This window comes from Mauremys mutica, chromosome 2 (genome assembly GCF_020497125.1).
Source record: "Mauremys mutica isolate MM-2020 ecotype Southern chromosome 2, ASM2049712v1, whole genome shotgun sequence".
Taxonomy (NCBI): Eukaryota; Metazoa; Chordata; order Testudines; family Geoemydidae; genus Mauremys; species Mauremys mutica.
Genome location: NC_059073.1, coordinates 213,257,308 through 213,270,236, shown reverse-complemented (window position 1 = coordinate 213,270,236; position 12,929 = coordinate 213,257,308). Strand labels below are relative to the sequence as shown.

Here is a 12,929-nt window from a genome sequence, read left to right as displayed (position 1 = left end):
GTCCAACCTGTTCCAGAGCTTAATTACACTTATAATTAGAAGGTTTTTCCTAATATCTAATCTAAATCTCTTTTGCTGAAGATTAAGCCCATTTCTTCTTGTTCTACCTTCAGTGGACATGGAGAACAATTGATCACGTTCCTCTTTATAGTGGCCCTAGCATATTTGAAGATTATCTGGTCCCCTCTTTGTCTTCTTTTCTCAAGACTAAACATGCCCAGTATTTTAAATCTTTCCTCATAGATCAGGTTTTCTAAACCTTTTACCAATTTTGTTGCTTTTCTCTTGATTCTCTCCAGTTTATCAATATCTTTCCTACACTGTAATGCCCAGGATTGGATGCACTACTCCAGCTGAGGGCTCGCCAGTGCCAAGTAGAGCAGGACAATGCTATTAGTCTTTTTTGCAACTGTATTACATTATTGACTCATTCAGTTTGTGATCTACTGTCACGCTCAGAGCCTTTTCAGCAGTGCTACCACCTAGCCAGTTATTCCCCATTTTGTAATTGAGCATTTGATTTTTCCTCTTTAAGTACTTTGCACTTATCTTTATTATATTTAATCTTGTTCAATTCAGAGCAATTCTCCAATTTGTGAAGGTTGTTTTGAATTCTAATCCAACCCTACAAAGTGTTTGCAACCCCTCCCAGCGTGGTATCTTCCGCAAATGTTCTAAGCGTACATTCCTCCGTTATCAAAATACTGAATAATTCCAGATCCGGGACTGACCCTGCACGACCCCCTAGATATGTCTTCCCAGTTTGATATCAAAGCACTGATAACTATTCTTTGAGTACGGTGTCTCACCCACCTTCATAGTAATTTAATCTAGACTGCATTTCCCTAGTTTGCTTATGAGAATGTCATGTGGGACTATGTCAAAGACTTACTAAAATCAGGATATCATGTCTACTACTTCCCCATATCCATTAGGCTAGTAACCTTGTCGAAGAAGGAAATTAGGTTTTGGCATGACTTGTTCTTGACAAATCCAGGCTGGCTATTCCTTATAACCCTGTTATTCTCCAGGTGTTCACATATTGATTGTTTAATAGTTTGTATAAGTATCTTTGCAGGTATTGAAGTTAGGATGACTGGTCTATAATTCCCCCTGGTCCTCATTGTTCCTCTTTTAAAGATAGGTGCTATGTTTGCCCTTCGCAGTTGTCTGAGACCTCACCTAACCCCCATGAGTTCTCAAAGATAATTCCAATAGTTCCAAGATTGCTTCAGCTAGTTCCTTAAGTATGCTAGGATTAATTTCACCAGGCCCTGCTGACTTGAATACAACCAGCTTAACTAAATCTTCTTTAACCTTTTCTTTCCCTACTCGGCTTGCATGCCTTCCCATTGTTGTTAGTATTACTTGTGTTCGGTATCTGCTCATCATTACCCTTTTTAGTGGAGACTGAAGCAAAATAGGCATTAAACACCTCCGCCTTCTTGGTGTCATCAGTTATTAGCTCTCCTTCCCTACTAAGTAGAGGACCTGCACTTTCCTTCATTTTTTCTCTTGCTCCTTAATGTATTTAAAGAACCCCTTCTTTGCCTTTTATGTCCCTCACTAGGCGTAACTCATTTTGTGCCTTAGACTTTCTGATTTTGTCCCTACATTCTTATGCTGCTCTTTTGTACTTCTCCTTAGCAATTGGTTCATGTTTCCTCTTTTTGTAGGATTCCTTTTTGATTTCCAGGTCATTAAAGAACTCCTGATGGAGCCATATTGGCCTCTTACTATTCATCCTGTCTTTCCTTTGGATCAGGATAGTTTGCAGTTGTATCTTTAATAATGTCTCCTTGAGAAACTGCCAGCTCTCCTGAACTCCTTTTTCTCCTTAGATTTTTTTTCCCCCATGGGACCTTATATACTACTACTCTGAGTTTAACAACATCTGCATTTTTGAAGTCCATTTTCCTTATTTTGCTCCTCTGACTCCTTCCTTTCCTTAGTATCATAAAACTTTTCATTTCATGATCACTTTCACCCAAATTGCCTTCCACCTTCAGATTTGTTACCAATTCCTTCCTGTTAGTCAGAATCAATCAAAAATGCCCCCTTCTCTCCCCTCTCCCCCTGCCGCCCCCCGGTTACTTCCTCCTCTATCTGAAACAAAAAGTTGTCCCCAGTACACTCCAAAACTTTACAGGACATTTTGTGTTTTGCTGTATTAGTTTTCCAACAGGTGTCTGGGTAGTTAAAGTCCCCCATTACTACAAGGTCCCGTGTTTTGGATATTTCTGTTGTTTGTTCAGGAAATGCCTCATCGATATTTGTCTTCCTGATTTGGAAGTCTGTAGTAGACCCTTACTATGACATCACTCTTACTTTTTTACCCCTTTTATCTTTACCCAGAGACTTTCTGCTGCTCACCTCCTTGTGGTCCTCAGAACAGGTTTATATAGTCTTGATATATAATGCAACACCACCTCCCTGTTTCTCTTGCCGGTTCTTCATGAACAAGCTATATCCCTCTATACCAATATTCCAGTCATAAGACTTTCACAGAGACCCTTTTAAACCCTGCTTAACCTTGCAGGGACATTGCAGTATAGATAAACCTCATGGGGGAAAAAAGGGATGGGTTTGAGAGAACCAAGAATATATAACCCATCTCTGTCTTCAAAAGTCAGTTATGAAAGGAACATGCTATACTTTTTATAATGGACGATTGGTGCTACAGAAGTAATCTTCTCTGGTTTCCTCTGTGTCCTTACCATTAACTTGAGGTGCCCCTTCCTAATGGACTTCATCGTAGAGAAAATTTAGTAAAAACTCCAGATAGAATGTGGTAGGGTCCAGGTGAGAGAACTGGAGCAGGGCTTAGTTGGAAAAGAAAATTGCATGCCATACATATCACAGCACAAGTTGCTTTTTCTTCAAATTAACAGTACTAATTATCTCAGTATCCCACTTCCTTTCTGTAGGCCTGTGATTATGGCGGTCATGTTAATTTCTTATTTTGATAGGAGAATTTTGTTTGACGAACTGTTGAGAACTTGAGATAATCTGATACGTAATATCAGTGGCAGAATTTACTGCTTAGTAACACCTGTTTGTAGTTTTACGTGTGGGCTTTGTTCCTTAGTCCCTTATTTTTGAGTATTCACTGTTTTGTCATATGTTTTCACAGAATGCAGCTCCTTCTCTCCACCAACGACAGTGATCCTTCTTATCCTCTTGTGTTTTGAGGCTCTCTTGTTTCTCATCTTCACATCTGTAATGTTTGGGACCCAGGTACACTCCATCTGCACTGATGAAACGGTGAGTTCTCCGTGGTCTTGCGTTTCCCTGCTGCTCACAGTTGTAAGATCTGTGAAATGTCATGTGGTTCTGCTTCAGTGCTCTAGCATGCGTTGGATCGTTTGAGGCTGATATAAAACAAACTAAGGCTGTACAGTGGCTGAGGTCACTCCTGGAGGGCTAGCATAAGAAGTTGGGTAGTGTGGGGATGTTGCAACTACAGCAACAACGAGTGATATTTTTATCTTAACAAGCACAAGTAACTGGGATTACTCTGCACTGAGTTTCATCCCAGTGGAATGGAGAGTCTTAGACAACAGACTCCCTGTGGAGTGTTTGCTGCTAAGGAATCATTAAAGATTCCAGTGAGTAGTACCTAATGTTACTATTTACAGCTTCAAGTGCTGAAAAGCAAAGATGAAACCAGTGAGGTGGAAAAAAGAATTTTGTTCAGTAAATTTCCAGTTTAGACTTTTCTATAATTTACTTAATCGGGAGCTCTCTGCAGCTACACAGAAATCCAGCACCCTTGCTGTGCTCCGCAGCCATGAAAGCTATCCAGGATGCTAAGGGAACAAGGTGGCGCTTACACAGAGACACTGGAGTCCCTTGTTCAGCACTGCATCCTGCCGCCTTCTTCAAAGGTGAAGTCCCTGACTTGTAATAGTACTTTTACCCTTGAGAATGGTATCAGACTTCACCAGTCCTGCTCAGGGTATCTGTCATAGCTTAACAGAAGTCCTAGCTCTTCCCTAATTGGGTAGGTTGGGGGAAGTGACGACCTTAAAGGGGCCACAGCTGAGTGTCTTAGTGCAGGGGTTTCCCAACCTTTTTTCCCTGAGGTCCACCTGGGCAGCTGCAATGGGCACTGCGGCCCTCTGTTAACACATGTCTGTCAGAGAGAGGGGTACCGCAGGGTCCCTCGCCTCAGCAGGGACCAGGACCAGCAAGAGGGCGAAGGGGCCACTGCCAGCTCCTGCCGATGCCCTCTGCCTCAGCAGCCTGCTGAGTGCCTTGAGCTCATCACCTGGCAGCCCCGCCCCATCACCCACCCAACACCCTGGCGTGCCTCACAGGCACCCCCTGCCCGGGAACAAGGGAAGGGCTCGGGGGCTGCCTGTGTCGGGCAGAGGCAAAAGCTCAGGCTGGGCCCAGCCATTACCTGATGGTCCCAATCATAGCATTGTCCAAGTGGGAACAGAGCAGCACTGCCAAGATTCTTCAAGGGCCCGACAGTGACGGAGCCATCCAGCCGCCTGGGGAGCCGGTTGCTTTTCAGAGCTGGCTCCTTCTGCTCACCCTCTGCCCATCGCCTGGTGGCTCTGCTTCGCCCTCTGCCACCCGCCAGCAGCACTGGGCTCTTCCACCAACGTATACAGTTTGCAGGGCAATGCCCTCCCAAACTCCGCCCATGGCAGACCCCCCAGGACTGTTGGTGGGCCACAGGAACCCCTGTGTTTAGTGGGCAAGTCTAAGGAGAGTTTAAACAAAGTTAGAATCTGGCATTCAGGACCATGCGAGAGCAGTCTGCTTCTCTCAGCTCTTCATTCCTCAGTTAGCTTCATGACACTTGCATTCAGGTCTACTTTGTTCCAGGGAAAGTTGCAGATATTTTCTGCTGAGTGGGGTCCCAGGAGAGTATATTGCTGAACAACTAGCTCCTACCAAGATTAAAATTTATCAGCTTATATAAATTAATGGTGGTGTCTGTGAAGTCATTACTGAATTTTCAACAAATACAGGCAGAAATTTTCAAACTTGGGTCCCTAAAGCTAGGCACTTAAAGAAGTGCCCGGATTTTCATACATGCTGGGCATCTTTAGAAATAGTCACTTATATCGTTTTTGCACATATGGATATAGGTTCCTGAATATAGGGTCCTGAGTTTTTAAAGGTAGCTGGAGGGCTTTTATTCTTTTACAACTTCCTTCCGTGTTACACATCATTGTCAATTTGTTAGCATCAAGGCTGCGTCTATCTGGCATGTGATTCTTATGTTGACGAACACTTAGAAATGAAATGCTATTAAATGTGGTCTTTTTTACTTCTTTCATCTTGCATCTTGTTGGGGTGGAGCAGGTTTCCTCCAATGCAGACTCGAGCTCTGAGAATCTCCTCTCCTCACCCCCACCCTCTCATATATACCCTCAGTGGTGATTCTCCTCTGCTAGAAAAGGACGAGATCAGTTTCTGACAGAGCCTGAAATTTTGCTCCTTGTGTTACCTATGGAGATGGCATCACAAGTGAGCAGTGCAAAGTGCTTATTCCCTCTTTGGAGCTGCCCACACTCCTGCTTGCACATAACTTCCAGGACTTGGAGTTCAAGATACACACTTGTTCTACAATGCACTGAGTTGCAGTGCAGGGGATGCATGTATTGACAATAGACAGGAAGAAGATGATTTTGTGAAAAGGCCCTAAATTAAAGACTGGAACCGTCTGCCCATTACAGATAGCCAGAATCAAGGATTATCATTCTCTACTGAAATCAAAACCAAACAATGTATTTATAGCAACAAGAGCTGTATGTTTAAGACCTAATTTATTTTATGGATTGCAAATATTATAAGGATTTTTTTTACCTGATTGATTAAGGACTGTTTCAACTGATTGCCTGAAAGCCTATTTTTGCTCTCCCTCTAATCTTTACTAAACCAATATCCATTTTTTCTCTCCATTCAGTATACTTATTTAACTCTTTCGCCCTGCTGCCTGCCCATGCATGTTTTGGCAGCAGTTTTAAGAGGCACTGGGTACGTTCAGCCATGCTGAACATAGGCCATTTCCTGAACTTGCATGGTGACTCTGGGAGCATTATAGGGATTATCTTGGTTTTTTTTTGTCTGCAAACATATAAATGGGTTCATATAAAACTTTCCCTTATCCAACTTAGGCATATGTAATGCTTTCATCCTATAAAAGTACATATTGTATTTCTGTTTTAAAATTGACGTATGTAACAATTGCAGGGTATTTTTTTAAAGGTTTGAGCATATTTTGAAATGTGATTTAAAAAATTGCAATAATTTTGTTTTCCAAGGAATATTTCCTATCCTTTTTTTAAAGGAAAGGCTCTCTATAGGTAAATTGGTGTATTCTTACTCCATCCCTGTGATTAGGGGTAATTGAGAGATCCTTTTCCTGAAAGCAGAACCACAGCAATTAAGTGCTTGACTGAAAGTGTGATATTTCTGTTTTCAGGGAATAGAACAATTGAAAAAGGAAGAGAGAAGATGGGCTAAAAAAACAAAATGGATGAACATGAAAGCAGTATTTGGCCATCCGTTCTCTATAGCATGGCTTAGCCCATTCGCTACTCCAGACCAAGGAAAGGCAGACCCATACCAGTATGTGGTCTGAAGAATTCTTGACCAGAATTTCCACTAAAATAAAACCACATTTCAGCACTACTGTTATATAATTTTTATATGAATGTTTAAAACAAAACGCAAAACAGAAACTCTTTTTATGTCTATTAAAGGCTGTTCGTTGCAGAGAAAAAAAAAAAGCCCTGTATTCTGCAATTTTAGATAATACTATGTCTCTGGTGGCTGAAGTGTCTTCTTTTTTCTATTTTTTTTTTAACTTGTTAACTTTACTGGCCTTTGTTTCTATCTGCTTTCTGTATGGCATAGTTAATGTGAGGGAGACCCTCTTTCTCTGTTGTGCCTGTCTCTGCTAACCGACTGTAATGCTGTCTCTAGACTGTGAGGGTATCTGTGTAAGTGCCAGCAGTGCTATCTTCCTACACAGACATCTTTGGACCTCCTAATGGCTCTGACTGGGCAGTGAGTTTCTCTCATAAAAGAGGATGTTAGCTGGGAAATAGACACTTTGCTTACTGAACACTGAAAGGTGGAAGATGAGGTTGTGATGCTGTGCAAGAGCCAATTAATAATGTGGTCACATGCAGTTAAAGTATTTAAAACAAATGTTGCCAATACCACCTTTTTTGTTTCCAGAGACAAAATTGATTCCATCTTTCTGGCATGTTTTTGACTGCTCCCTCCCTTGTAAGCAGGAAATGTTGCCCCTCTAGGGAAAATACGGCAGTTTTGGTGGAAGACTTTCTCAATTAAATGCCTTACACTTAGAGGAAAAAAGAAATTTCATTTTAAAACTCTTAGGATCATCTTGTTTGTGTATGTCTGTCTTCGATAAATAAGCTGTTGAAGTGAACATGTAGAACATGACAACTTGCCATAAAAGCTTAGCACTGATGGTTTGTGTAGGGTCTACCGGATCGATTAATTTTCTGTTCTTAGGACTACCCATCTTTATAACTTTGTAAATCTCTTATGTTTATACATATAAATATTTTAAATTGGGAAATGTCAGTGTTAAGGAGTATGCATGCCTACTGTCATGATTGTGTGGATAGTAAACTATGTGCAGTAAATGGTGGACAGAGGGAGGGACAGAGGGCATTCCATCAAAAACAAATTCAGGTAAAACTAAATCTTATGTGACTGAAACTAATGTTTTTGTATCTGGGCAGGAATTTTATTATATTCTGAATCATTTTGAAAAGGGGCAGTTAGCATAGTGCCAGTGGGACTCATCAATCAATCATAAACAAAGGAAAAAATGTAAATAAGCTGTAGCCATGGATTCCAGTGTAACCTTTTCATTTTTTGAAAACACTTTTATTTTGGAAAATGACCTATTAGACTGAATCAAAGCCATGGGGGAGGAGGGAGGGAAATACGGGGAGGAAAAGGCTAGTGGATCTGTCTCACTTTGAAAGTAATGTGAATGCTGCATCTTTTCAATTCTGTCAATGCTTCCATATGGAAAACAAATGCAATAAAACTTTTCCAAAAACTGTTTCTGCTCCTTTCTTACTCTAAATGTATGCACAGTTTGTAATGCCTCTTTAAATTTTCATCTGCAGCCAAGCTGGGAGAAGCATGAAGGTTAAGTAACTTTGGTGCTCAGTTTTAAAGTTTAAAAATTAGTTAATCAGTAATGCACTGTTAGCTATTTAACTACTTTTAGGTGGTTAAATTGCTATCATTGACTGCATCCAGAGGGTAATCAGTCCCCATATTTTCCTCTTGCTTGCTGAGGAGTAAATCCACAGTAGTGTGTTCATATCATCTCAGTTAGTTGCTATAGGAATGCACACAGGATTATATGATCTCATTGTATGCTTCAATAGGAGACATCGGTGGAAGAAAGATGCCTTTAGCATGCACAAAGTTCTTGTAAGGGACAGTTGCAGGAGCAGAAAGACTTTTTTTAATTTTTCTTTATGATCCATCTCTACTGGGAAAGCCATTGTCCTATGTGTGTTTGAAAACCCCAGAATATGTTTACTTTAATTCTAATTTGTGGTATGATAGGAGATTTAATTAGTGATGCTGTCAGGTTAAAAATAATGGGCCAGATCCTCAGCTGGTATAAATTGGCTTCGCCAGTGGGAGCATGGAGCTAAGCTGATTTACACCTGCTAAGACTCTGGCCCTGTAACATTTTAAAAACACAATCAACTATGTTAATCCAGATTATTAAAACTGAAAATTAAAAAACTTATTTTTGCTATATTAGTTTCTTTTAACATTTCTCTGACTGGCAAGTTCCAGTTTGAATTCATTTCTGCCTTTCTCATGCATTTATAGAAATATTTACATGCCACAGGGTTGTTTACATGAGCAGCTAAAATGCCAGAACATTTTATTGGTCTTAAATTTGGTAAACTTTTTTTCTCACAAATCCAAATGTTGTCAGACAATGGTTATTTTGAGGATAACTGTTGTAATTACATATAATAATTGTATATTTTTTCTAATATAGTACACTTTTCTTTTAAGTGAAATTTCAAAACAGCTTTGAGGAATACCCATGGTTTTCTCTATTTCCAGAACTGTGTACATCTGACAGTGACTAGTGGTCTGTCATTTTACTGATACTTCCTAGCAGGAGGTACAGTTTAATGCAGTTTACCCGATAGGAGATGCAGCCCAGTATTTGAATGTGTGAGAGGCAGACATACCAAGTTGTTTCAAAGTAAGTCTTTTTTTTTAATTCCCAGAAGTGATTCGTTACTTGACTTTATTTTTGAAATTCTCCTTCCTTTCTCATGCATTCAAATTGTAAGCAGCATTTCCTGAGTTTTCATTTGAGAACTAACTTTAAATGAGTACTCATGAATCAATTAATTTGGAATATTACTAACTAAGCTTTGTAGAAGCAGCAAAGAGTCCTGTGGCACCTTATAGACTAACAGACGTTTTGCAGCATGAGCTTTCGTGGGTGAATACCCACTTCTTCAGATGAAGCTCATGCTGCAAAACGTCTGTTAGTCTATAAGGTGCCACAGGACTCTTTGCTGCTTCTACAGAACCAGACTAACACGGCTACCCCTCTGATACTTAACTAAGCTTTGTGTAAGGTGCTGTTTTTTCCTAGTTTTGTATCACTATTTCTCTTCTTTCTAGAGTCTTTTTTTAATGCATCCTAGGCACATTTCCTTCTTCAACCATCCCCTCTCTAGACCATCTCTTTAGACCAGTGGTTCCCAAACTTGTTCTGTCACTTGTGCAGGAAAAGCCCCTGGCAGGCCGGGCCGGTTTGTGTATCTGCCAAGTCCACAGGTTCAGCCGATCGCGGCTCCCAGTGGCCGCGGTTCACTACTCCAGGCCAATGGGAGTTGCTGGAAGCGACGCGGCCTGTCGGGGCTTTCTCCGCACAAGTGGCGGAACAAGTTTGGGAACCATTGCTTTAGACATCCTGACAGCAGCACAGGTGACACCATATTAGACCGGGACACAGAGTTTTAATAGTCAGTGATCTCCATGTCTTGAATGCACATGTTAAGTGGATTGCTGGGCACTGCACAATATGATCATCTGATTAACTGCACTCTAATTAGCACAACCCCATGTTGACCTTGTGTACTGTACGACAGCCTAAATTACTAGATAATGCATGGGATCTAAAATGAAAAATGCTACCGAAAAGTTATAGGGCTGTTACTCCAGTTCACCATAGAAACTGTGAAAAAGGAATTAACACAATGGTGAATCAGGCCTATAGGCTCTGCTGTTTGGGAATCAGTTTAAGCAGTAGAAAAAGAGCTTGGTTTCCCATCTCTTCCCTTCCTGTTACACACACTTGCACTAGTTCTTAAAAATAAATGCTATAAACAGCAGTGAGGATAGGAATGGTTTGGTTCTAACTCTGCAGATAGCTTCTGGGTTTGTTAGCAAACTGCAGAGAACCTAAACCTGCTTCTGTGCTTTAAACTGAAAAGTGCTTCAACTCACCACCCCAAGAGTGCAATTGCAGAACTCTGAAGCAGACTTGCTTAGTTTCTCACAGGGACATGAACAATAGTTTTAAATTGGGCTAGAAAGGCATTGCTATTCTGTGTTAATATTGCCTGTCTCCTCCAGTATTGCTTGACAGAAGAACAGAAGCTGAGCACCATACTCACCAAGCAGCAATAATAGTAATGGTGCCTATGTTTGCAAGGGCTTCCTGTTAGAATGTATAATATGTTGTCAAAGCCGTATATTTCCTCATCCCTTCTGCAAGCTGTTTAGGCCATGGGCATTCTTAAAAGTCTCTTTTAAAATTCTGGTTTATGGACTTGTGTCAACCAATGGAAAACTCTAAATGAACTCTGCAAAAGGTTCCAGTTTAATGCACAGAATTGCATGGTGCTCTTTCTCTTCTGCCTGCCTATACCAAATCTCTATTTTGAAACTACAACTGCTACTATCTGAAAACCTATACAGTAACTCCTCACTTAACATTGTAGTTATGTTCCTAAAAAATCTGACTTTTAAGTGAAACGATGTTAAGCTAATCCAATTTCCCCATAAGAATGAAAGTAAATTGGGGGGGGTTAAGTTCTGGGGAATTTTTTTTTGCCACACAGTACAGTACTATGATTGGGAGGTGCCCCAGCCTTACCCCACAACGGCACAGCCCACTGGCACTGGAGACAATGAGGCAGGCGAGGAGGCTGAAGGTGCTGTAGGCTAGGAGAAGCACACTGTGCAGCAGTAGCAGCAGCTTCCCCTACTCTGAAGCACCAGGGGCGGGGGGCTCAACCCAGGGGCCACCCTTTCCCCCAAGCCCCCACCCTTAACCCACCTCTTCTTCCCCCCCTTTACTCCGCATGCTGCATCCTCGCTCCTCCCTCCTCTCTCCCCTGCCTCCTGCCCATGGCAATCAGCTGGCTTGCAGTGTGCAGGAGGCAGGAGCGAGGACTTGGGGTGCAGACTCTCCCTCCCTCCCGCACACCACAAGCCAGCTGATTGCCGAAGGGAGGGGGGGAGGTGTGCTGCGTCCTCGCTCCTCCCCCATCCCTCCTGCCCTTGGCAATCAGCTGGCTTGCAACATTCAGGGGGCAGGAGGAGCAAGGACATGGCGCACCTCTCCCCTGCCTCCTGCCGGCCGCAATCAGGTGGTTTGTGGAGTTCGTGAGAGAGGGGGAGCCTGTACACCGAGTTCTCGCTCCTTCCCCGTCCCTCCTGAACGCCGCAAGCCAGCTCATTGCCATGGGCAGGAGGCGGGGGGAGGAGGGGGAAGGCGCTGATCTGTGGGGTCTGCCAGCAGGCGGGAGGTGCTGTGGGGCGGCGTAGGGGAGCTGATGGGGGCTGCCAGCTGTGGACAAAGGCAGCCAAACGACATTATAGCGAAGCATTGCACAACTTTAAATGGAGCATGTTCTGTAATTGAGCAGGGACATAAGATCAAAATAACGTTAAGCAAGAGGACGTCGTACTCCTGAGTGCTCTTTTAGCCGACCTCGGTGAGGTTGGTCAGGGGCTCCTGGGCAGACATGGGAGTGACTCAGCCAGATCATTCCCCAGTCATACTGCACCGTCTTCTGGCGAGCACCCAGGAGATGACGATGGCTAGTAGTCATACTGCACCAGCTGCTGCTAGCCTAAGATGTATAAGATAGATGGAGTGGATCAAAACAAGAAATAGACCAGATTTGTTTTGTATTCATTTGCTCCCCTCTGTGAAATCAACGGCCTGCTAAACCCAGGGTTTTGAGTTCAATCCTTGAGGGGGCTATTCTGTGTGACAGTTGTTTGTGTTTCTCCTTGATGCAAAGCCACCTCCTTTGTTGATTTTAATTCCCTGTAAGCCATGTCATCAGTCGCCCCTCCCTCCGTCAGAGCAATGGCAGACAATCATTTTGTGCCTTTTTTCAGCCCAGACGCCATAGCACTGGAAACATGGAGCCCACTCAGATCATGGTGGCAATTATGAGCACTGTAAACACCATGCACAAGCATTATCCTGCAGTATATGCAGAACCAGAACCTGCAAAAGTGAAACCAGGCAAGGAGCCGACGGCAGTGTGGTGACGAGAGTGATGAGGACATAGACATGGACATAGACTTCTCACAAAGTACGGGCCCCGGCAATGTGCACATCATGGTGTTAATGGGGCAGGCTCATGCCGTGGAATGCTGATTCTGGGCCCGGGAAACAAGCACAGACTGGTGGGACCGCATAGTGTTGCAGGTCTGGGACAATTTCCAGTGGCTGCAAAACGTTCACATGTGTAAGGGCACTTTCATGGAACTTTGTGACTTGCTTTCCCCTGCCCTGAAGCGCCAGAATACCAAGATGAGAGCAGCCCTCACAGTTGAGAAGCAAGTGGCGATAGCCCTGTGGAAGCTTGCAACGCCAGACAGCTACCGGTCAGTCGGGCATC

The 12,929-nt window shown here is 42.8% G+C and overlaps 1 protein-coding gene across 2 annotated transcripts in view; it reads left to right on the top strand.

Annotated features, from left to right (window-relative positions):
- Positions 1–6,740, top strand: part of ZDHHC3 (zinc finger DHHC-type palmitoyltransferase 3) — a 29,571-nt gene extending 22,831 nt beyond the window's left edge. For both annotated transcript variants that reach the window (XM_045007951.1, XM_045007952.1), the window contains exons 6-7: positions 3,134–3,264; positions 6,446–6,740. In XM_045007951.1, the coding sequence (XP_044863886.1) occupies positions 3,134–3,264; positions 6,446–6,604 (290 nt within the window). In that variant the 3' untranslated portion in view covers positions 6,605–6,740. The remainder of the gene's footprint in view (positions 1–3,133; positions 3,265–6,445) is intronic.
- Positions 6,741–12,929: the final 6,189 nt, after the last annotated feature.